We start from the raw sequence: 25,955 nt of genomic DNA, 5'->3' as shown, positions 1-25,955 counted from the left end.
GTAACAAAGATTATGTTTGTGGAGCTCACAATTACAGGGAATCTTAATCACCCACTTTTTATGTTTTGTTCATTTTTGATGTGTTTGTGTACTAAGTATGGGAATCCCACAAACTACTTCACTAGAGCCAATAAAACCTGGAAACTGACTTCAGCCTCCACTATTGGAACAGCCTCAGAACACCAGCGTCCCACTCTGTGGTGGTGTTCTGCAGCTCAACAGGCACCTGAGTCACAATTGCAACCTATTACACAAGCTTTTCAGTAATTGTATATAAAGTCTCTTGGAGAGGAAGAAATGTCTGCATCTGAGGTCTGCAAGGTCAGCATCCAAGCCAGAAGGTGACAGTCATCATGCAAAATTGGTAAAAGCAATGTTTGGCTTGATGGTGCCACATTAATTTCTTGCTGTATCATTGCAATATATCCATTACTGTGCATGTGGATCTAGACTAATGCAACAGTGAGTTAGGATTGCTCATCTTAAAGAAGGTAAAAAAGAAACACATCTAATAGCAGTGAATAATTGCATATTTGGACTTGTAAAAACATTTAGTGGCTACTTTATAAAGTACACTTTCCCTTCTTCCTTAGAAATAAATGAAATGGTTCTGTTTCACTCTTGGACTCTTAGTCCAAGATGATGCCTGAAGGGTGAGTAATGAGCTAATTTGTGATGGTTTTGCTTAAAAATGTGACTGGAAAATGAGCTTACTGATCTGTGAGCTCTTTCTTTGTGTAGGTTTCTCAGTTGCGTCATGAGCTGTCCATGAAAGATGAACTGCTCCAGTTCTATACGAGTGCTGCTGAAGAAAGTGAACCAGAGTCTGTCTGTTCCACCCCGTAAGTCAGTTGGTCTGCAATGTTGAGCTGTCACCTGTTGGATGATTTAATAACTTTGAAAAGTGGTAAAATTGCCTCTGTATTAGAGCTATAGAACTATAAATGGGACTCAGAACATGGTGCAAGGCTCCAGCTGCAAGGATTTGCACTGAGTCAGCTGGCTATCCAGGTGTGTTACAAGAACTAGGAGGGGACATTACATAGGGAGACTGCTGACACGATGCTACAGCTTTCAGAGGAACTGGGTCACAGTTGTGGTGGGACAGCCGTGTGTCTCACTGACAGCTGCCCAGTGCGCCACATACATTTGCATGTGTTGGGACATGATACGTGTGTGTGCTTGAAGGAACTCTGAAGGCTTGGAAAAATTCCAAGCCAAGGGAAAGAAATAAAGTGTGGCTTACAGCATGGGTTCCAGGCAGCTAGCTGGCTGAACAGCATTGCAAGCTCTGAGGGGCTGTCTGCCCTTGCAGAGTTATTGCTGCGTTCTGATGAACCAAGTGCAGCATTAATCAGGAGCTATTGGATTGCTCCCTGTAGTAATGTAGTTTCTTTTCTCAGAGCCTTGGCTGAATAACTTTTCCATAGGAAATGTGCAGAATAATAAATATTTTTTTAAATGTTATCTTTTGAAATTCACTGCAAATTTATTGCTGCCCAAAAGTACTGTCATGAATAGGTTGTATTTCGTGTGGCTCTGTTTGCTTTTGAGACCTGTGTTCTGTCTGTGCTTCTGTGAGATTGGCCGTAATACATGTAAAAATTATTTACATTTATTGCTTTTTCCCACAAGGCTGAAGAGGAATGAATCTTCTTCCTCTGTCCAGAACTACTTTCATTTGGACTCTCTTCAAAAGAAACTCAAGGATCTTGAAGAGGAAAATGTTGTGCTTAGATCTGAGGTGAAATTGCTCCCTTTGTTTTGCTTAGTATAGTTGTTCATTTGAATGCCAGAACATAGGTATTGAGAAGCTTGTGTTAAAAGCTGAAAGTCTAACTAAGAATATGATTCCACATATAACAGATCTCTCTATAGTTGTTTAATCACCACCCTTTATCTTTCTAAATGAAAGAAAGACTGAAATGTGGAAGCTACATAGAATCACAGAATTGTTTAGGTTGGAAAATACCTTTAAGGTCACTGAAGACAACCTTTGACCAATCAATACCTTATCAAATAGAGCAGAGACCTGAGTGACATGTCCAGTCCCTTCTTGAACCTCCTGGGACAGTGACTCCAGTGCAATGTCTTATCACTCCTTCTGTGAAGAAATTCTTCCCAAATGAAACTACATGGAAAGCGGTGTTTGTGCAGTAAGAATGTTCAGGAGCATGGTCAGATGTTGGAGTCCAGGACTGCACTTCTAAAACAGGTTTTAAAGGGCTGACCTGGCAGATAGGTGTGACTTGAGCTGCAAATCTCAAGTTTGTAGACTGGCATGGTCTCTGATACCAACTCAGTGTTTGTCAAAATAGTAATTGCTAGCCTAAATTTGCAATACATTTCTTAATTTTGTGCTTCAAGTAAGGAAGTTAATATTTTAAATTGAATGTACTTTTCTTCTTTTTATTTCTTACAGTATTCTGTTTGTTTCACAGATTACACAGTTTTCAAAAGTTTAATAATTGACTATTATGTGAATAATTTTATATTTTCAATCCAGTTTTTAAACTGTGGGAGCATGTTACCACTTTGCAAACATGTAGCAGAGTATAACTGAAGAGATACTTTTTATCTAAGAGTGAATGTATGGAAATAGAATGTTACTGCCATTTGCCATTGCAAATGCAGGGCCCATTGTAAATAGGTAGTGCCACACCTTTGCGCAAGATATCAGGTAGTAGAGATTGCTGTGCTCTTAATTGAGAAGTTGCACAAGGATGATGAGAAATAGATGGTGTGAGAATAATGAATGCTAGAACTGAGAGAGACACTGCATCAGGAGCTGGTAGGAAATCCCGTGCAGCACTGCCTTCCCATCTGGGGAGATGTAGTCTGTACCAGCAAGGCACAGGATGAAGCCAGATCTGAAACCTGTGAGCTGTGTGGTTCTCTGCAGATGCAGTCTGTTGGTGTCTGTGCATGGCCCCAGTTTTAGGAATCTATTATGGACCCAAAGTATCACCAGACAGAACCAGCTGGCTGCAGCCATTCTGCTCTTGGCACTCCCAGAGTCAGAGTGGAAAAAACAAAGTAGGGAAGGAGGTAGCACTAAATTTGTTTGTGGGATATATGGTTACAATGCCAGAACTTTTCAAATAGGGTCAAATGGCATGGTTTTTAAATGCTTGAGTGTTTAAGTCAGTTATTTAAACCAAGCATTTATTTAGTTTTTGATGATACCTACCTTTGCTCAGGTAACCAGATCAAGTTCTGCATGCTAGTAGTTTGTATGTCCAAGCCTTTCTTTTTCTTTTTACTTTTAGTGCAAAATACGTTAAGTGACATCTAGTGGGGATATGGTGATAATGATGCAAGTTTCTCCATCCAGTAATGTTTCTGCTGAATGTTCACCTGGCCTCTTTTTCCAGAACATGTGGGAGGGCAGGCAAAAACTGTAGTTTCTCACTGTCTTCCTGAAGGAGTGATTGGAATAGTTTGTCTTTCTGAAGCAGATGGAAGTGCAACAACAGACTGGCAAAGAACAAATGTGCTAATGTAGCATATTTGATGTGGATTTCTTGAACAGGCCTGTCAGCTGAAGACTGAAACAATTACTTATGAAGAGAAAGAGCAACAACTTGTCAATGACTGTGTAAAAGAGCTAAGTATGTCCCTACATCTTTATACTTTTTTGAGATAGTTCAATATAATAAACAAAACAGATCAGTCAGTTGTGTTTGGTGTGGTACTTTCCTTTTATAAATGGCTCTAAGGAGGTTTCTGGCTGAAATTTCACAGCAGAAAATGTTGGCTGAAAGGTAAATCTCATTTAAAAATAGTTTTGCATTGAAAATGTTCAGTCTCCTTTGCAGCATGTGCACTTGATGCCTTTCTGTTTTTGTGTCCTACAGTGTTTTTCAAAAATACCTTACTGTAAATTTGGCATAGGATTCTGCTGAAGCAAGTGATGTTCCAAAAGAACATCTTTATGCTTACTTTTCTGATTTTGGGGGTTTGATGTTAATTGCAATTACTTATCTTAAAGGAGATGCAAACATCCAGATTGCCAATATCTCCGAAGAGTTAGCAAAGAAAACTGAAGATGCTGCCCGGCAGCAAGAAGAGATCACTCATCTTCTGTCTCAGATAGTGGACCTGCAGAAAAAAGCAAAAGCTGTAAGCAATCCAGTTGAGAGACTACTGTTGTTATTTGTTACTAGTGTAACTGGAGAACAGATTAAAATCCTCTCTGTACTAGAGCCTAAAGGAAATATTCCACCTTCCTTACATGGATAACCTGGTTTGGTGTTTAATATCTGGCATACTTGACTAGAAAGCATCAATTTATTAAAAGATGTATATATGCTTTATCAAATGCAGTAGTTAAAGTTATTTTAAATATTAGATACAAAATTTGCTCTGAGTGATCTTGGCAAGACAAGAGTGTCAGTGCAAGTATTACAGTGGACACAAGTTTGGAGGTTCATTTAGCAAGGTGCATTCTAATGCTGTGTGTTCTTGTGTTAACATTTTAAATGTTTTTAAACAAATGTGTAGATTAATATTGCTGCAAAGGAGAGGTGAGAAAAGTTGGAATGTTCCTACTTGCCTGTAGTATAGGATACAAATATCACAGGACAAAACACTGAAGTATTTCTAACATTTCTTTGGCATATTTTAGTGTGCAGTTGAAAATGAGGAACTTGTCCAGCATCTGGGAGCAGCCAAAGATGCCCAGAGACAGCTCACAGCAGAGGTGAGTACATACTTAGTAATACAATAATTTAGTTGCCAAGCTGTGGCTGTTCGCTTTGCCATGAGAGGTTTAGTCTGTGCTGGAACAGAAATAATAAACAGTTTTGCTGGTGTATATGGAGTAAAGGAACATTTATGTTCCTAGTAGAGTTCAAACCCTTTTCTTCCCTGCTCCTTTAAATGACACACATTTTGAAACACAGAGACTTATGAGCTGTACAGGAAAGCCTTTAGGGGTTGACTTCTCTAGGCTGACAATTTCAGGCTGTTTTAACCTAGTGAAGTAATACGGAAGAGCTCATTTGTGCTCTGTTTGGTCAGTTATAAACATAAGGGAGTCTAGTAGTTCTGGTTGTCTTATGGGTGCTACATTTATGTCAAAAAAGATGGGCAAGATGGAATAGATCTTGATCCCTTTCGGATGTGTCTTGTACTTGCACTACTTGGTGATGAGTGTAGGAATGGCTAGAGAAGCTTTTCCAGTGGCTGGACCTTTTGTATTTGTGGTGCTCAGCAAAGATTTGGCTCATGCCTCACCATTGCTTTCTTAGAAAAGAAAATTAACCAGATCTCTTTTTTTAAACCAAGTAGCTGATTTTTATGGAAGTGGTAGGAATGTGGTGTTTCAGACTTCTGCCCTTTTGTCAAACTTAGTTGAAGTGGCTGATGAACCCAAAAGCTGTGAGGGTACACAGACATCTGTAGACAGAGTGATTACATAAGAAATGTTTCCTGAGAAAGCTAAAAATAAGGCATGGTCTTAGGCTGTTGAAAGCTATATGTGTATATGTATGTATGCATAAATGTCCTGGACCACAGTCCGCTGTGGTCATCATGGCAGTGATTAAGTACTAAACCTGATCAGACTAAAGATACCTTTTTAGCTCTATATTTTCTCCTTGGCAATGGCTTCACATACATACGTAGGGAAGGAAATGGAACAAACAGTTCCTTCTGCACTGTGACCCTCCCTGCCTGCCTTCCCATTACTAATCCACGTTATTAATGATTCTCCAGTGTTACTCAGTTGTTGGAGGTAGATTCCTTTAAAGTAGGATATTCTTCCCTACACCATTTTTGCTTACCAGTATTAAAAGAATTTACAGGATTTTTATGGTCATAGTGCACCCCATAAGGTCTTGGACTGTTTTCTCTGTGTTACAGTTGCGAGAGCTGGAAGACAAGTATGCAGAGTGCATGGAAATGCTTCATGAGGCTCAAGAAGAGCTGAAAAACCTTAGGAACAAGACAATGCCAAATGCTATATCACGTCGGTACCACTCCCTTGGTCTCTTCCCTATGGTAAGCAGAGTTAAGGAAAAAAGCTGCACACACCAAGCAAAGGAAGTGTGTTAGCATCTGACTTACAGCTTCAGGGATAGGATGTTAGGTCTGACATAAGCATGGGTGAAATGTGTATTTGTACAGTGTTAAAGGATCCCTGAGTGATCAGTTTTGCATACCTGGTTCTGAAACAGTGGTGCTGTGCAGGTCTGCTGCAGTGTTATATGCAACCTGCAGTTGTCTGTGCTTATTCTGTGAAACCTGGGTAGCAATAACAGGTTCTTACACATTCTGTACATCTTTGTTAAGCATCTCCTGTACTGTGGTGGCTGATGTTCATTTGGAGCTACCTGTTTATCTTCAATATCCTTGGAGATATAACTTCCTAATAACATAACATTGGTTTCCAGACATGGCATTTTTCTAGTCATTTATGATATACATTCTAGTTCTTCAGTCTAAACCTTTGAACAGGGTTAAAAGCATACCTTCTTTCTATGCTGACTGAAAATTCAGTGGTTCATTAGAAGAATGTTAGTTGCTAATCTGTTTTATGGCAAATAATTACAGTGTTTTCACTGGCGTTATCAATTTTCTTTACCCGATTTCATGTGATTATGACATTTAAAGCTCAGGGAATATGCAGTACCCTCAGTGAAATGAGAAAAAAGAGTGGATAACAATGTGTCCAGTGACTTGCTGTGCTTGCCTGTGTAACTAGAGTACTTAGATTACTTCTGAAGGCAATGGTATCAGTGGCTTCTTTTGAAATACATTAATGTGTTCAAACAGCAAAATCTGGCCTGCCTTGTCTTGTCTTACTGTAGAAGAATACATTTTATTTGTGCTCACAAGAAGTAAATTGCCAACAAAGGCTTAGCTTGCCTTTTTGCGCTCCCTTCTGAGACTGAACACAGTCCAAATTAAAGTGCAGACATTTAATAATACAAGTTGCTCTTGCAAAAATAATACCAATTGTGCTTTCACAAATACAGCTGAAAGCTGTGGAAAGCATGCTTGTGTTGAGATAGGTTTATGTGTTTTGTGTGAAAATTGTTTTCGAATATTGAATCATGAGACAAAAGATCATTTAGGTTTGGTCATGTTTGATACTTAGACACTGCACCCAGCAGTAAAACTTGGTCACCAGCTGCGGAAAATTTATGACCTGTTACCTCTAACCTTATGGAGAAAGTATATAGTGGTTTGTACCAAGAATTATGTCATTTTTGTGGATAATGCTGTGGGTTTTATGTTTATTTTAAATGAGAACATAAAGAGCAAAACTTTATACATGAAAGGGGAGTGTTTCTGAGTATGGAATTCAGTCTAGGAAGCTGGATCATCTTGTTGCCTACAATGCTTAAGGTTCTTTGGTGGATATCATGTATCATCAGGTGGTACATACTGCAGGAAAATGAAACTAAGCCATATTTTGACAGTACTTTAAATATCTACATTAGTTTCCAGTCATTTTTCATATTTAAACCTTGCCTTTTTTTTTCTTCTAGAAATACTATTCATTACTTTTATTTGTATAAGTAATTTATTATTTTCTGTCCTGCCAGCCTATTAATACTGTGATATTTGTTTCTCTCTTTTATGCTTATTTTTAACAGGATTCTTTGGCAGCAGAAATAGAAGGGTCAATGAGGAAAGAACTGCATTTAGATGAACCTGATTCTCCTGACTTGGCGTACGACTGAAAAGAATTGGTTCCAAATTTATCAGTTATATCTGAAGTTAATTATTTGATGAGAAAAGAAAAAACAGAAAATAGTTGAGCTAGATATTTAGAAAGAATTTTTTCTAGCTGAATGTGAATGATAGAAAGGAAAATAAATTGACTAGTTTTTCAGGTGTTTTCTCCTAAAGCTGCCAAAAGAAAACACCTATATATTGGCTTTGCCTTCTCTTGTAAACTTTTTTCTTCATTGGTGAGTGCTGACAGTGAGAAAAGGTTTGTTTTCTTGTGTTACCAAGCTAGATTTCTTCAGTTACCAATTAGGGAAGGAATTCAAGTTCATGAGTTTTTTCTTGGTGAGTTTTGTAACATAAGTAACAATTGATCTAATCCTGTTTTCACAGGAAGAACATCAGGGCAGTAAGGGATTTTGAATGGTTGGGTACTTAGTGTGATGCCCATTACACCTGTGCTGAAGTTCTGTTGAATTAAATGAGAGAATAGTTTGAAACAAGTTAAGTGCTTGCGACAGCCTCAAAGCTATAGATAGACACAGCTTTGCGGAAATGGCCTTCCTGATTCCAGTTGCACGTGTACTCCAATAGGTTTATCTCACAGATTTGTACATAGCATGGATTCTTTAATTTGAAGTAAGTTAATCCAGTTTACAGGGTCTGTTACAGAAACAGATTTTGCAAAACAGGACAGTCAGGGAAGGTACAGTAGGCACTTCCCAGAAACCTTCTAATTGCATTTACAAAATGCCTGACGCATATGCTGACCTTTTCTGAGCCTGAGCCAAGAACTGTAAATGAGGCTTTGACAGAGTGAAATGTTGATTAGAAAAATGTAAGATCAGGAAGTTGTGAGCATACTCAAACCCTATAGGATCCTTTCATCTTTCTAGTAACTAGCTTAAAGCTAGTTTAACTTCTTTAGAATGTCTTATTTACTTTGCCTGTACCAGAGCAGGATACTTTTTTTTGGTTACATAACTTGTCTTGGTTTCATTTATTTGTGCAGTGGTAGTAACTGCAAGCTCCATGGGACTATTTATTGATAAATACTCTTGGTTTCGGCCTCATAAAGATATACAACTGTAGACCTGGAGCCTCCACACAAAGGGTGCAACTGTTGAGCACCAGAAGGAAAGAAATTTAAATGACACTAAATAGCCTAAGGCATGCAGTCGCTGCTACAACCTGGCAGTGTTACCTTGCAGATAGAAGGAATGTGCTATTCTTGTGTTCAGCCATTGTTGAACTGTAAAACAAGGCAGCAGTGGAACTTTTGCAGCATGATGTAAGGTAGTTTTATTTTGTCAAGAAATTTCTGCTGAAGTGTCATCTGATGTCAGTCTTGAAGCACGTGAACAGTGTTTGTTGGGGTATAAAGACAGTGGTGATAAAGAAGTGTAGAAGTAGGTCAAAAATGAGGTTTCCAGCCTTGACATCCTCTCTCTCAAGTCTTGGTCCATTATATTTCTGAATATTTTTTTTCTTTTTTTTTTTCAAAGTACTATTTAAAGGGGCTGGAAATTTGTTTCAGATTGAAAAGGCGCAAGACTTGATTGTATGGAGATGGACAGGAGAGTAAATTCAAACTCTCTTTTAAAATTAATTAGCCAGTTTATTGTTGAGAGTTGAATGGAGGTCAATTCTGGTTTTTAAAAACTGATTTGTACATAATGGCTTTAAGGCACTTTTAGCTGATGTACTGGAATGCTCTTTCACTTATTTTTTATTAATATTTGAAAGGGTCCATGCATATAGTTGTCAAATGTTCTGTCAAAAATGTTTTAGGGTGATGGAAGAATTATGTTGATGGATTGAATGGACCCTATGCATACTGCTTTACAGAACTATATATAAAACCAAAGTGTCTGATAGACCTATGAATAGGAAGGGCTGTTAATCAGCTGTTACCTGTTTCTCTGTTCCTTCTCATGGTAATAAGTTATTGAGTGATTATTAACTGTGTGTGTGTATTTTACAGCCATCAGAAGCGGGTCTTCGAGACTGTGAGAAATGTCAATCAAGTTGTCAAGCAGAGATCCATGACTCCGTCACCAATGAATATCCCAGGCTCTAACCAGTCCTCTGCTATGAACTCAGTAATTTCTAGCTGTGTCAGCACTCCACGTTCCAGTTTCTATGGGGGCGACATCTCTAACATCATGATAGACAACAAGACCAATAGCATCATCTTAGAGACAGAGTCTTCAGACAATGGGTTAGTACCACAACACTGGAATTTTCTTTCGCTTTGTGGCATAAAGGCAAAGTGTTCCTGTTTTCCTCCTTTTGTCTTATGTGCCACAGTGGAATGCATCTTCAAAATCTCTTCTTTTTTTGCTTATAATTTTTGAGAACTCAGGTTTATTTAAAAAAGAAAGCTTATAGAAAGTACTGTGTATCAATCAGTGTCTTCAACTCAGACGTGTTCTGAGATGCAACATTGCCAGATGATGTAAAACCACCCTTTGTTTTTGTGGGTCAACACCTAAAAATAATTAAATTTTCACTATATTATATGAATTCCAGGGAGTTCTGATCCCAGATGCAGCTACAGTTAACTTTTTTGATCCTCAGAATATATGAAGTGTGCATCTGTAGGTTACCTAATACGAAAACCTGTGAATGAAACCAGTCAGAACTTTGCTTTTCTAGCTACTTGACTTTCCCCCCAGTACAACTCCACACTATGCTGTATATACTTTTCAGTAAAAATGGCTTAATACCTCAAAACAATGTGTGTTTGTCAGTTTTATATACTCTTGTGATTCACTGTGGTGTTCTTACAGCATTGGCCCTTTAACATGGGGCCTGCTTACCTGAGTTTGTATGACTGTGAGAGACACACAACAAGCAGACAACTCTCACCTCTTTGTAGGAGGAAGCTCTTAAGTAAAGTGCGGGTTTCCATCCAGGAGTTTCCAGTCTGGAACTAGGATTCAAAACTTTTAGTGTGGAAGATAAACAAAAGACTGTTGGTTGCTTTTGAGCTCTCCAGATGAATAGCAGGTTGTTCCCAGACACAGTAATGTAAAGGTATTGGTGAATGTCTCAAAACTGTCATGTGGAAGTCTTAAACATTCCTAAAAATTTTTTTTTTCCCTTCCACCCTTTTTGTTTTTAATTTTTCTGTGTCCCCCTTTATGTTTTAGAAATGAAGACAGAATGAAGAAGCCTGGAACTCCAGGGACTCCAGGCTCCAGTGACCTGGAGACTGCCCTTCGTAGGCTCTCCCTTAGGCGAGAGAATTACCTTTCGGAGCGCAAGTTCTTTGAGGAAGAGCAGGAAAGGAAGTTGCGGGAACTGGCAGAAAAGGGAGAACTCCACAGTGGTTCCATTACCCCCACAGAGAGCATCATGTCACTGGGAACTCACTCCAGATTTTCAGAATTCACTGGATATTCTGGAATGTCTATCAGCAGTCGCTCCTACCTGCCAGAAAAGCTTCAGATTGTGAAACCACTAGAAGGTGATAACAAAGGGCCTCGGCCTTTATCTGTTGTTATTAGTGACTCTTTGTGGTCTCTAATCCATCAGCAGAAAGCAGGAAATCTTTGCAATACATACTCTTTTTACTTTAGAGACAGTACTCCACGCTGTTGGTTTGAGATCTTCTAACTACTATATTTTTCCACAAGCCTTAAAAGTTAGGAAACAATCCCAGCCAAGGCAGTAAAACAAGTATTACAGGCCACATGTGCACATCAGCAGTGCAGCTTTAAATCTGACCTAAATGTTACCATTTCATAACTACAAAATGAAGGTGGATATGACACAGTCTATGAAATCTAAACAAGAGTTCTGTAAAATAGTATCTGAAAAGGCCTTTACCTACTTCAGTTAGTCCAGTAAGACTGTTATAGTGATTCAGAATTATCTCTGGACTTAATGGGTTGTTTAAGTGGTCACACATGAATCACTTTGGCTTTGTGCTTCATGTGTATAATAGGTGGGTTTATTTAAAGTCAAATTTCCTTTTTACGTTGGCTCAGAAAAAGGCAAGATAGAGATAGATAGTAGTCAGGGCTAGAGCTGTACTTTAGAGTCCATATCAGTAGAAATGTTTAAAAAAAGCTGTCAAAGCACATGTAGTATAGTCCGCCTGGCTTTTTTTAGTTCTTTCTTTTTTTAGTTCTTTAGTAGCTGGAAGTTAGTTGAGTCAATTCCTACATGTTTTAAACCAAATAAAGTTTTCCATTAGTACTTCACAGATACACTAGGTAACATAATTTAGCTTTGGCTTCTCTCTCTCTCTGTCTCTCTCTCTCTCTCTTTAACAAAATTCTTACAACATTGCATTGTGTGTGTTTTAATTGCAACAGTTCCTTTTTTTCATCTTTTTAGAACAAATTTATTTGTCTGTAAGGAGCATATAGTATGACACATACTCAGAAGCAAAAATAAGCGTTCTTAGGTCCTGAAGAAAGTGATGTACTGTATCTACCTATTCAAATGAAACTATAGCCGTAGTGCACAAACCCATATTGTTAAGCAGATTTTAATAGTTTGTTTTCATGGCTTCTTTTAAATGGTCGTAAAAGTTCTTGTACCACATGTGGGAAAGGATGATCCCACTTTGTTTCAGTTTCCGGTTGTTATCACTGTCACCATCCCATTATACCTGCTTTTGTCTTCCAATAAACTCTTAAAGTCTTTATCATCTTTCTATCTGTCTGGGTTTTTTTTTTTTTTCCCTGATTTTGTTCAGTGTCTTTGCTGGGTCATTTCTCATTAGAAATTATTGCACCTTTTAAAGAACTTGCCATGTTTGGTTTTAGATCTTACTTGTAGCATGATTGTGTCTGCCTGTTTCATAAGTTTTGTATTTGTTTAACTGAATATCTTTATGATGTTTTTTTCATTTCAGCATAGTTTCTTTTCTGAATATTTTTCTTGAATTCTTAGGTTTTTTTTCAACTTGATGGATGCCTTTAGACTACTAGGGAAAAATAGTCTACTGTACCTGCAGACTGCTATAAGTAGTTGTGTCTTTGGTTTTATTACTGTTATGAGTGCTAGTGTCATAAAACAGAGCAAATAAAAATCAGTTCTATAATAAATTTACTATAGGTTAATGATTTCTGCTCCTTTAATGCAGTCTCTTGAATCCCCAGAAGAAAAAGTGACAGAAGCACTAAGAACTTTATCTTCTTTTGCACCTTTAAAAAAACAGCACATACTTTTCTTCAGTCAAACAGAAGGATTACTTGATGTGACTTGCTTTAGTTATAGTCCAGTGGGGGTTTTTTTGTTTTGTTTGCAGCTGTGACTTGTATCATAAGCATGAAATAGCACTGTCTGTAGGAAAATTATAAAATTGGACTGGTTATGTCTTCACCTGCTTCACTGCAATTGTGGAAGCAACACACTGTGAATTTCTAAGCTTTCACTGATCATCAAAGCATATGGGCAATCATGCAGAGATATCAGGAATACAGGAAAAAATTACTCTGTCCATATACTTATTTTGGTCTTATATTCTTTATTCCTTCAGTGGCATGTCCCACCATTACACAGTAATTCCCTTGTGCCAACTATTTCTGGTAATTTACAAAACTATCTGCTAGGAACCTGAATCTGAATGTAGGCCAAAGAAGTGTTGTATTTCCCTCTTCTACTTTCTCTTTTTTCTTTTTATTGGGGATTTACAATTGTTGGATTCCCTTGTATATTTGTGTTCCTTCTCTGTATAGGAAATTAAACTCCCGTACATACATTTTACATTTTTAGGCTCAGATATGCTCCTCTTTGTGATGGAGCTTAGGCCATTTTGATTTCTGTGGTTTTAATAGAAATGTTGAAGCTCAGAATGTAGATATATTGGTAAATATATTTCCTACAGAAAAATATGAGATATATATTGAAAAGTAAGTGTTTTTATTTTGCCGAGCTTATTTTAAGTGTAAGTTTTGGTGTGCTTTAAGATGAAAAAGATTACATCTTCAGAAGCTAGCATGTAGAAGCTAATTAATTTGCATGCAGTTAATATACTTGCATGCAGTGCAGAAAGAAATTTTTCTTGCCTTCATTCTTTAATTCTTGGAGTAGACTGACAGAAAACCTTTGCTCTTAGGTTAAAGCTTGACAGTATCTGTCACTTCTTCACATTCTGGGATATTTCTTCTTTATAAAAGCAAAAAACTTGGCCTTTGTGACAATTCAGAAGTAAATACAAGTTATAAGGACGTCTCTTGTGTCATTTTGGGGTTGTAATGGTTTCTACTTCCTGAGCCTCGAGGGTACAAATTTTCTCTAATCCCTCTAGACTTTCAATAAAAGCAAAAAAAAATAGATAGGATCATTAGCCAAAGTAATGTAGCAGATCCATTTATTATGAGCTAAAATATTGCAGATCTTAAAAAGTGAGATTGGTTTAAAATGCCCTCCATTGTTCCCAGGGATTCTAGAGAAAGAGTTTTTCCCTGTTCACTTCCTGTTTACAGTAAGCTTCCTCAAGTGCAATATGTGAAATGACAATTTTTCTCATTCCATAGTATTTTTCTCATATTGAAAATGTATATGAGAGCCACCCCTTCTCTAGGTATTACAGTTGTTTAGGCTTTTACATACATGGTGCAATGAATTGAACATTATTGGTCTTCGAATATGGGTGAGACATTTGTGTGCCAGCTTGTTGAATGAGTGGGTATTCTGCTTTGCAGAGAAGGAACAGGAATAAGACTGCAAAAACTGCTCTGATTTTATCTGGCAGAGATGAAAAGAAAGGTTTTGTTCATGTAATAGGGCATGTGTGATTTTAAGTCACAATTTTCAAGACAGTAATTGTGGGCACACAGGAAAATGCAGGCCCTTGCAAGCAGGGTTTAATTGCTACTCGAGGAAACAAATAAATCCCTGATTTCACTGGGCCCATCTCGGTGTGTATATCAATTTTTCCTGATCCATTGCTGTTTCTGACTGTCTCCTATTAAACCTTGAATATTGAATGCTTTTCTCCATAAAATGCACCTCCTTTTTCAAAACATTTCTCTGCCAAGGATGAAGCTACAGGTACAGTAGCATTTAGTTACATAGTAGTTGAATTCCTGTAGCACAGGGCCTGCATAGGTATTTAGACTTGATGTGTAGTTCAGAGTTGTGTATCTGCTTACACATGCCTGAAGTTGATGGAGTTTTCTAACATATGGTACAAACTTAAAATTGCTGTGTAATCTGTGTGACTACTGTCCTTGCATTAGCCACTGGTAGAAAATTCTGGCATGTTTTCAGCACTTGTCTTAAATTTGAGTTTAATGTGGGAATATGTGGTGTATGTTCCACTTCGAGCTTTCTGTGATGGTGCTCAGATCAACTGTTACAATGTAAATTGTTTCTACTGCTTAATCCAGAGAAAGAATTGAAGTGGATGAGGATATTTATGGGGAGGGGAAGTGCATGTGCACAAGTGTGCAGCTTCTCACCACCAGGCTTTGCATAAGTGCTGATGTGATTGGTTCATTTCACAGTGGTGTGGAAATGCTGAAGCATAGGTGAAGCAGTTTTGTGCTGTAACATGTCTCCCTAGAAACATTAAACCCAGAAACATTAAAGGTTTGGAGCTGCTGAACCTTTGGTCTTCTGGATAAATGAAGTGGAACTTTGTCTTTAGGTCCTGGATTGCTTGCTAATTGTATTTGGTTGTCTTTCTGTTCCCTTTCAAGGTTCTGCCACTTTGCACCACTGGCAGCAGCTGGCTCAGCCTCACTTGGGTGGGATCCTGGACCCAAGGCCCGGAGTTGTTACAAAGGGCTTCAGGACCCTAGACCTGGATCTGGATGAAGTGTACTGCCTTAATGACTATGAGGAAGATGAGACAGGTGACATTTCTTACAAGGGCCTAACTACCTCGACGCCAGTTCAGCACACAGAGACCTCAGGTGAGAGGTCACAAGCACAAGTGACTGTTTCAGAGAACAAGAATAACCCCCGCCAATCTCAGGCTTTCACAGAGGAGATGCAGGAGTCCGCGACTGACGATGATGAGGGGTCTGGTGAGGGAAACTCATTAAGTCCAGTAAAACTGACATCTTTACAGGATTTTGATTACTGGGCCATTCTCACATCTCTTCAGAACAGCATCCATAATATTGCTTTGTGTGTAGCGTCTGCACGATAGTGCGTGCAGTGGTTATAACATAACCATTCTAACATTGGCTCAAAAATCGTTTCTTTGATAATCTTGTTTTTCAGTAACAATATCTGTGGTCAATATCCTACTATATTGTGATAAGAGAAGGCTGCTAAAAGGAAGTGGTTCATTCAAAAACCTTTGTGTGGCATGTATTCAACTTGTGTGTGTATTTAGTGCACACTGTTAAGTGTGTGTAATGTACAGATTACATGTATTTTGTATTTACTGTAGTGCAGATACTCTTCTGACAGTTCGTAAGTGGTGATGGCATGTTTTAGATTTTTGTAGTTTGGGAAACATCGAAGACTAAATGATTGGTACACTAAAGGTGCCTCTACCTTGTCTTTGCTGAAACAAATGGAGTGCCTTGAAAAATCACGAAAGAAATTCTGAAAGTTTAATTCACTTACCTCAGATACAGTTACCTGTTTTTAAAGTCCTTCTGAGATAAAGAATTAAGGGGATGTTTTTATGCAGTGACTAATAACATTTCCCTTACTCTTTGTCCACCACACCATACCCTGTCCTTCCTGTTTATCCTGTATTGAGACATAAACATTTTTAAGTGACACAGTACTGCATGAGTTATTAGATACTCTGAACTGACACTAGCAGTCTGTTATTGCACAAGATTACAGGTTCTCAAGACTATAAATGTGTTTTAAGTTTGTGGGGTTTCTGTCTTGTTCTTGAAATTTGGGGGGTTTTTATTTTAATAAGATGTATAGTCTTCATTAAGATTTGCCTCTGGTAAAGAATTGTATTTAGTCCAGAATCAGAAAATTGCCAGAACTCTTTTTTTTTTTTTTTTTTTCCTGGACTTCTTGTTTTTGTATAACTGCTTTAAATGAAGACACTTCCTTCCCTCTCTTTTTTTCTGGGATAAATCATAATTTAATATTTGGCTGCTCTTTGGAAGATTAGATTGTCTCAGGGCTAAACAGTAATATTTCTGTTATTATCATGACATGAAGAGTATCTTCAGCTCTCTGCAGTGGTAGTTCAGTGCTTTCAGCTACTGAGTATAAGCTGCTTTCTGCAGTCAGTTTTATTAAGGTTAAACTTTGAATCATAAAATCATTAAGGTTGGAAATGACCTCTAAGATCATTGAGTCCAGGCATTGACCCAGCACTGCCAAGTCCACCACTAAACTATGTCCCTAAGTACCATATCTACAGATCTTTTATATACCTTCCAGGGTAGTGATCCATCCACTTCCCTGTGCAACTTGTTCCACTTCTTCAACATCCAAACCCTTCAGCTTCCCTTAGCATTGGCAAAAGTTTTCCTTGTTCTGTGAGATCCCAGAAGGGAAGTTTCTATTATTTTTTTAATATTAATATGAAAATAAATAATGCTTCTTCAGGCAGTTGTGTACCATTTTGGGTATTATCCAGGGTTTTATAGTTTTGAAGAGTCTGAGTAACAATAGCAAGAAAAGCTGGAGATATGAGAAACATGGACTGAAATAATCAAAGACTGCAATAGCTGTCATTTTTAGGATCTAGGGAATAAAAGATTCAGCAAAATATATGATTAATTGTAAAATGTGTTGCCATAGAGAGGAAAGGGAATAAGCAGTTCTTCATGTACTCAAGGTACAGTAAATGTGAAAAAAAATGTTTCTTAGGTTAAATTTTTAGAAGTTTTCTAATTGTAAGAGTGTTCAACACAGGAACATGTCAAAAAAGTAAAAGACTCATTGTCATGGGCTAAACATAGGTAAGGATATAGTTCAGTTCCTTATTGGGTTTTCTTTTTAAAAACAAATTAGTCTTACATTTTTGGGTAAGAATTTGAAATTGTTCTTTATTTGGAGTGGAGCAGTAAATGTAGGCCTGCTCTGTGACTACAAACTAGTAAAAAAGTCTAGCATTCCCTTCCATTTTCTGTCTCCATTATGATTTGAATAAAGGTCACTGTTTATGAACAGGTTATTTACTGGTTGCTGCTGACTTTTCCTGGGAAAAGTCTATCTCAGACAGGGTTTTTAAGCAAATTCCCTAACCTGTAAATTGACAGAGTAGATAAAATCAGTGAAATTGCTCTAGCAGTCTTATTTTACCTTGTATTATTTACTGAGTCATTTTTAATACATTACAGAAATAAATGGGTCAAAATTAATAACTTTTTATAGAATGAGCAAGTGCACCAAAAACTTTTATTTCCCATTCATTTACCTTCTTTCAAATTGTCCTGTTACATAGGATTTAGAAGTATCCATGAGCTTCCATATCATTATTGGTTGTGTTGCTGCTTTTTGTTGAAGCAATTTGTCAGACGTTCTCAGAGGAGAAGAGAATTGTGGATTTTGTCAAAGTAGACACTTACTAATGGAGCAGTACTTCCTAGGATCCACAGTCTGCCCACTGAAGAATATATTTTGGGAGATTATGCAGCCATTGCTTCTCCTCAGCATTCTTTGTTCTTTGTAGATTTCTCTGTAGGAAATGAAAGGCAGGTAGGGGTGTGTATGACAGGTGACACCTCATCATAAGCCCATCATGAGTATTAGGTTACAACATCATTGCTTGCATGATTCCAGTTGGGAATTGGTTCCAGTTGGCAACATACAGAATGAATTCTTGCTAGAGAATGTGGAAGTAAAATAAAAAGGGGAGGAAAGAAAAATCTTGCACACAGTCTCTAGCAATAGTGCCTTTGTTTGTAATCCAGGATAGCTCCATTGTGGAAAAATCTCATTCAAGAGGTCTGTAAAAGCTAGAAGGTATCTCCTTACAGTTGCTATTGGCAGGCCATAAAGTGTACCACTCTAGAGCTACAGGTCCTCTAGCGTCAGACCAAAAGAGGTCTTCAGTAATACAGTCCACACAAAGACCTTCCCAGCAGGTGTAGGTTATCTTAGTCTGTTGGGCAGGTTTCTGCTTCACATGATTGTATGCTCTGAGGTTTGTATCTTGCCTTTTTTGCACTGGATATGTTCTCTGTCACAGTACTTACAAGCACTATTCATATTGCCGCTTTGTGTGTGCAGAGTGCTGCTGAAAATGAGCCCACGTGCTTATTTCAATGTTCAGGCTCGGGAGAGCAAACACTGCTGGTGCCAAAAATATCTTGTAGCCAAAACAAGTGTATTTAGTACAATTGTAATAGGTATTCTGTTCTTGGGATAGCTAGACATCATTCTGACTAAAAAAGGGAAAGTAATGTTCCTTTTGTTTTCTTGTCCTGTGTTGAAACCTGTAGTGCCCATTGATCAGTAAGATAGCTTCTTCACCATAATGCATAGTCTATCCCAATTATGGCACTGAACATTTCAGGAGTAGTTAGCACACATGTGCCTTATGGTCTGCAGTTATTCTGTGTGTGGATAGAGTTAACTTTATGGAGATCTGTAAATTCCAAAGTTGCAGTTTTAGCCTAATACACAGGAATAGATTGAGATTTGTGTATCACTTGTGTAGACTCCCAGTGTAAGTGGAATTGTAGAGAAGTTACAGGACACGCTGTTCTTAAAATCATCTGGGACATGTAATATTTGCAGCACTAATTTTTAGTAACCTCAATAATTTCTTTTGTTCTGTGAAAGAAACTAGTATATTATAAAACTGTATAGAATCTGTTTTGGAGGGAGGGGTTGTTTAGGTTGGTTTTTTGTTTGGTTTGTTGTGACTTCTTAATTCACTAGCTTTCATGTTTCCCTTAAAGAAACAAACAAAACACCAGCCACTCAAAGCACTTAATAATGTTATGAATGTTCTCATTTTGAAGTTGGAAGGGCTGCACTTGATGCAGTCTATGCTTAATTGCCTGTTAGTATTGGGCGCATAAACTGGTCTTCCAGTACTTGTGTTTGTTAGTTCCACTGATGGATTGCTTTGAATAGACATGTGTACAGCATTGCCGGATCAGCACTCTAATACTTCATGCTTAGACTTTAACCGTGACGTGGAGGGCTTTCCAAATAGAGGCCTAAAATCACAAGAACAAGTAATGAATGTATTATGTTTGGGTTATTTTCAGCAGGATTACTATATATGCTTTTTAAAAGTTATCATTATACAGAAAAGCAATAAATTTTGTAACTCTTCATAGAACTGAGGTATTGATGTATATTCAAATATACTCTTTTTTTTAAATGGCATGAATATTTCACAGTAATTATCTTTAAGAAAAGTCTGTCAGCAGTTGCTTTCTGTGCTGTTAAAATGCTTGAATTTTAATTTGGGGATCCTAGCCTGCATAAACTTATGTTGAAGCCACATTAAGTGCTTTGAAATCTTTTTACGTCTGTGCTCAGTGGTTATGTACATAAGAGAAAGTGATCTCAGCCAGAAGAACACCCTGTCCAAAGAATACCTGCCTTTGTTCAATTTTTCCTCTCTTTCTGTTTCCAAAGGCAAAATAAATGAAAATTTCAGAAAATCATATTCAGAAAATAATTTTGTTGTTTAAGAAACGTAACAAAAGCCACGCTTCTGGTGCAGATATATGAATTCTTGGAGGTTTTGAGTATTCACGGTTACATTGTTAGGAGAGGCCCATGTTCATGTTTTGCAGCTGTTGTTTCTATCACTTACCTCCTTTTTATTGTAGTGGTTCACCCAGGCATTAGATCCAGCCCACTCTATATTCTCCCCATTCTGACAATCAGGCATTTTCAGTACAGGTAGCACTGTGGATATCTTAGTTACCTGTAGGTGATGAACTCTGCTAAATCTAGACACTGCATGAAGCCACTGTCTTTTCCTGTGGATCCTAGTGGAGTTTTGTGACCAAGTTTCCAGTAAGTTCACCTCACCAAGAATGGAATTAGTGGCACAAACTGGCAAAATTGAAGTCCACAGCCTATATTCACACAGTAGGGGAAAAGTGTCTCCTAATGGTCCTTCGTTATTCTCTTTTTAAGCAGGCAGAACTTTTCTATTCTGCGATAAACTTCTAATGCTTTAAAACACCATCTATTACTCTAAGGATACCTCAGTCTGATTGTCAGTCCATCCCTGTTTCCACAGCCTGCGCTAAAGAGATGCACTATTTCCAGTGCACTGCCTCCTCAAGTAGCAGGGAAGTAGGTTCCCTCCTTTTCTTGAAACATGCCAAAAAACGGTGGAGCAGAGTGGCTTGCTTCGCTGTTGGACTAAAGTGTTTGTGCCAGTCTGGATCAAATAACACTCTTAAGAATTTCCCAACTTTTTTTAAGTTATTTTCCTAATAAATCTGTGTGTACCAGAATAGGTGTTTATACAAAGTGCAGAGATTGCCTGGTCACCTTGATCTCTCTGCCTCTTCACTGTTATTTCAGCATAACAACAAATTTGAATTTTTATACAATGGTATAAAAGTTAATGGTGTTTTAGTATAGCTACCTCTTAAAAATCTTTGTCAAACTTGATTTGTCTTTACATCTTCTTGTGGGTGGGGCAGGCCACTTGTTTGCCTGCTGTAACTTTGTACCTTCTTCTGCATAAACTGATTGAAAATCCAGATAAAATGGGCTTTTGAGAGTTCCCTGGGTAGAAGGTCGTGTCCTAAACATATCTGTTCTGCTGTTTACACCTAGCAGAATGCCCCACAGGCTCTGAGTCTTGAAGCTGGGTCTGAGATACATAAAATCAGCTTTGTGTTTTGTGAGGAAAGCCCTATTTGTTTTACCAGAAGATGGATCTCTCTGTACTCAGTTTGACTGGAACCTGACTTTCTTTTTTTTAAGGTATTTTTGCAATAGTGATTGTGCTTACAGAAAAGTCCCTTTCAGCTATGGTGGTTTGCATTTTTCCATAATGCCTGTGAATTGTTTATGAAAACTTAATAAGATGAAGAGTCATTAATTCATGAGTGCAAAAACATGATACAGCGGAAGTCTTAGGTTTAGATTTAATTTTAATTTAGGGGTAAAATGCACTAACAGTTTGCACAGGGTTCCTGATGGATGAAATTATATTATATTTCTGCAAATTTTGTTAAGCACTGAATTATGTACAGATTCTTTTTCATACAGATATGAAGCCTTGTTGTTAAACTACGACTACTTTGGAAAAGAGGGTATAAGTAAAACATATGGTTTCAGACAGTTCATGGAGCAGATGATTCAAGAGAATACTTTGATATATGTAAATATGAAGATAGTCTTCCTTATTAGAAAAATGTATTACTTCATCATGAATTCTTACCAGCTCAGAAAATGGCCATTTATATGTAAAATTACTAAGTTAGAAATTAATAGTTTTGTTTCTATTTAATAAACTTTGTTCATTTACAGCAACAGGTTCTCACTCTTTACTGTGTCCAAAGGATGGAAAATGCTACAGCAATATCATACAACCCATTGTTGACTGATGAAGGATGAAGCTGGTACAGGACTTTCTTAGTGGTATTTGAGGGTGAAATACAACCTTGGAAATGGATAGATTTTTTCATCATTTTAGTTTGTCTCCTCTGATTAGAGTTAGTGATTTCTCTACTTTTAGCAGCCTTCTCCTATCTTTGACTCATTAATAGCAATGAGTCTTGCTTTTGCTAATGCAGCTATGTTTCTTCAATGTGCCTGTCTCCAATCTGAGGGGATGCCCAGTGATTATGACAAATGGGGAAAATGCACTGATTGTATTACAGCTGTGTGCTTTGGGTTGAGCTTGCAATTTTAAACCGGCATTGCTGTATTCTGTTCTCTATTCATCATCCAGGGATAATTGCTTTGTTTCTAATTGATTTATGTTAAAATCCTATGTTTCTCTAAATAACCAATTTTTTCATGTCCAGTTATTCAAGTTCTTTCTCCAGACTTTCTTATAACTCTCTACAGTATGGAGAGAATCATGATTGCTAGGCTGTGCTCCCTTGTAATAGCTTTTGTAGTGCTCACACTAATCTCTAAAGCAACTGGATTCCTGAAGCATCCTAATTACCATCTCTGGAGGTGAAGTAGAGCTTGTTGTTATGTTATGCCATGCAAACATTTGAGTGTATTAACATGACACTCCAGTGGGTCTTTAGAAATATCCTTCTCTAATGTACAGCCATACATTCCAGTGATGACTAGAAGTTACCTCACACTGTATGCTCAGCCACTTCTGCTTCCACCATTCACACTGGCCATGCTCTACCCCTCACACACTGCTTATATGTGTTCTTAAAAGGCTGTCTAACCACACACACTGTTTTGGAGCTGTGGTACTTTATATGTGAAAAAGGGAACACGGCCACAATTAAGACTTGCCTTGCTTCTGCTGAGCTGCTCTGGGAGTTCAGAATGGTGTCTGGGCTAGCTGGTTGGTCTGTCTGTCTTTTGCAATGTGTTTGAATAGTTGTGTACTGTGGTATTAAAATGTGGCTTAAGCAGGGAATGGCTCAGATGGTTAGGTAGGACTGGTGGGGAGGGAGCTGCACATGGTTTTTATTGTGCATGTCTTTTGACCACTGCTAAGTTTGGTTACTAAGTAAGAGAACCTATGCAATCATGATATCTTTGATGTAATATTTAACTCTGTTCTTCAACCAGCTTTTCAGATGCATGGCTCTTAAATTCTGTAGTTATTTTGCAGTGACCATAGCTGCATTATATAGCAGGTTAATACAGCCGCAGAAGTATTTCTACTAAGCAGAAGGAAGTTGACCTAAGTCCTTCATTTTTAAACTGAACTATATTGCTTCTTTCCCAAATCACTGATCTGTCACCAGAGTGGCAGTTTTACAGCCACATTTGTTAGGAAATTTGCTTACTACACTGTCTGTAAGTATTCAGAAACTGCTATACTATGCAGCTGAGGACATACATTTTTAAAGAACCTAATCACATGCACAAGAGAAATGTCACAGATGTACAGTAGTGGATCCAAAAACTATCACTTTCCATATTGTGGATATGAAAAGTCAGAGAAACAGTAATTAATGTCTGTCCCTTCCCTCTCCACCCCAACAATCTGTGTTCCTGTAGCATTAGCAGATGGATCCATTACAGAGAAGTATTGGGGTTACCTTTTTGTGGATCAATCTAAAAGCTGAATGGCACAAGCATTTAGAAAATCCTGGTGCTCCTGAGCTGGTACTAGAAAATTTTCATTGTAATTGGCCTAAATTTGGTTTGAACAAGACTTAATCCTCAGTGTTTGTGATCATGGACAAGTTTCAGCAGACCTTTTTAGCACTGGCCTTGGCATCCTAGAGGTGTTCCTTTTGGAGGACAAGTGTCTGTTTTAACACTCTAGTACTTGGGCATTTCAGTTTTCTTGCATTGATCCCATCAAGGTGCCTCATCACTTTTTGCATCTGTCTTATCAGCACACAGAAGTTTGTTTTTCCCCTTTTCTGTGTAAAATGCAAAGAATTTGCTTTTTTTTTAATTTAGTACCTCATCCTGGGAAGTGCATGTCACAAACCAACTCCACCTTCACCTTCACCACCTGCCGCATTCTGCACCCCTCCGATGAACTCACACGAGTCACGCCAAGGTAAGGGATTCTCATGATGGCAAAACCTTCAGCTCTATCAGAGTTTCCCCTCTAAGCAAATGCAAAATAATAGCATAAGCGTAGGCATTGACTGGATTGGTGAATTACAACACACCCACCAATTATTCCTCCCATTTTGAGTTGCCGCAGCCTGAATTTGGGAGGCATGTGTGATGTTTTAAAAAGCCAATCAAAGTTTCTAAAATTTAGTTGAGATATTGCAGGATCAGACATAACTGATGTCCAAACCTGACTACTCCTCATCTTAGACTAGTTGTAGTCCTCATATGTGAATGTACAGGATGTAGTCTCTTACTAAAAAAGATGATAAGTTTTTCCAGGGAGGAAGTCTAAATCTTTCTTCTCAGAAGAAAAAAGGGATGTGCAGGTAAAGAAATACAGGAACTCCATGAGGAGTGGAGGACGACATATGCCTTAACTGGAAACAGGGAGATGTGTCCTTTGTTTCTTGGTGTAGTTATTGGAAATTAATTCATAGTTGCCAGACTGAAAGTAACGAGCTGTTGATGCAATAGCAATTGGCAGTATAGATACTACATGCCAACAGAAGGCAGTTCTGTGGCCTTATGGAAGGTGAAGATCTGAGAACCAGAGGGGGGGTGTGTGTATTTCATACCTAAAGAGGGAGCTTTCCTCCCTTAGAAAATCAAGATTTAAAGAATGTTCTTTCCTGTTTATAAGGACAATGTCTCATTGCTTTCTCTGCCTCTTCCAATTCCTCTGTGTGAGTGTACCACTGTGTAGGTCCCCATGTCTTGCTTAGACACGAGATATGCACTGACATGAAAAGTAAGGGTATTGAATATGAAAACCTGTGAAGTGGAAAAGAAATATATGATATTTAAATGTTACTTTTTTGCTTCCCTTTCTAAGGGACTAATAACTAAGTTAGTTATTAGTGGCCCGGCTGGTTTTTCTGTACTCTTTTCTGTCTTTTCCCTCAGCACAATTGCTGAAGAGATCCTTTTATATGGCTGCAGTTCTATTTTAATTTTCTTGTTGAATTGCTGTCAGTTGTCATCATAATAAACTCTTTGGGTTCTAATCTAACAAATCAGCCAGAAAAGACAGCTAAATTCAGTGCATTTTCAGCTGCCTTAGTTAAATGGAAGTTCATCATTCATTTAGAAAAACTAAGAGAAAAATAAACAAAATTATGTTTTCAGCAGATGTTTAAGGACCTCCTCCTTACCAACTATAAATGATTCTTCACAGGTCATGTGAGGAGGACGAGAAACTGCGTTATGTCTCATTGTGATGAGAGGAGGTATAGGGCAGACACTGTGACCCAGCGTGGTTGGGGGTGAGCAGCACTGCCAGCAGCATCTGTGTTGGCAGGGCCATGTACAAGGAGTGCTAGTGTGTGTGGCACCAGCTAACCCCAAGAGTTTTGGCATTTACCTACCTGGTTGCATTTTAACCTGTGCTACCCCAGGTGTTGCTCTAACCTGACTAAATTTCATCCAGCTAAATGAAATACTCCTTTATTTGTTTCTTTTCTCAATCTAACTCTTGAGACCATCACTGGGCTGAGTTGCTGAGGCCACTTTACGTCTGTTTCTGTAGTTGTGTCCAGGGTGCCCTGCAGTATTAGTCAGTTTGATGGGAAAAATATTTCCCAGTTAAAGCAATGCCAAAATGATCAAATGGGAAGGGCAACACCTGTAACTGCTTTCTTGCAGGGATGGCTTGTTTTTTTAATTGCACT

General features: G+C 38.0%; 1 protein-coding gene across 5 annotated transcripts in view; it reads left to right on the top strand.

Annotated features, from left to right (window-relative positions):
* The window catches only part of TRAK1 (trafficking kinesin protein 1), a 62,931-nt gene that overhangs the window by 34,010 nt on the left and 2,966 nt on the right, over positions 1-25,955 (top strand). For 3 of the 5 annotated variants that reach the window (XM_062496964.1, XM_062496945.1, XM_062496983.1), the window contains exons 4-14: positions 742-842; positions 1,636-1,744; positions 3,533-3,611; positions 3,992-4,122; positions 4,628-4,702; positions 5,866-6,003; positions 7,605-7,681; positions 9,665-9,901; positions 10,836-11,152; positions 15,345-15,560; positions 24,124-24,226. In XM_062496964.1, the coding sequence (XP_062352948.1) occupies positions 742-842; positions 1,636-1,744; positions 3,533-3,611; positions 3,992-4,122; positions 4,628-4,702; positions 5,866-6,003; positions 7,605-7,681; positions 9,665-9,901; positions 10,836-11,152; positions 15,345-15,560; positions 24,124-24,226 (1,583 nt within the window). The remainder of the gene's footprint in view (positions 1-741; positions 843-1,635; positions 1,745-3,532; positions 3,612-3,991; positions 4,123-4,627; positions 4,703-5,865; positions 6,004-7,604; positions 7,682-9,664; positions 9,902-10,835; positions 11,153-15,344; positions 15,561-24,123; positions 24,227-25,955) is intronic. The other 2 variants (XM_062496974.1, XM_062496954.1) reach the window with 1 other exon arrangement.

This window comes from Cinclus cinclus, chromosome 1, assembly GCF_963662255.1.
Source record: "Cinclus cinclus chromosome 1, bCinCin1.1, whole genome shotgun sequence".
NCBI classification, from domain to species: Eukaryota; Metazoa; Chordata; class Aves; order Passeriformes; family Cinclidae; genus Cinclus; species Cinclus cinclus.
Note: the sequence above shows the minus strand (reverse complement) of the source record. Positions and strands in the feature narration are given on the sequence as shown.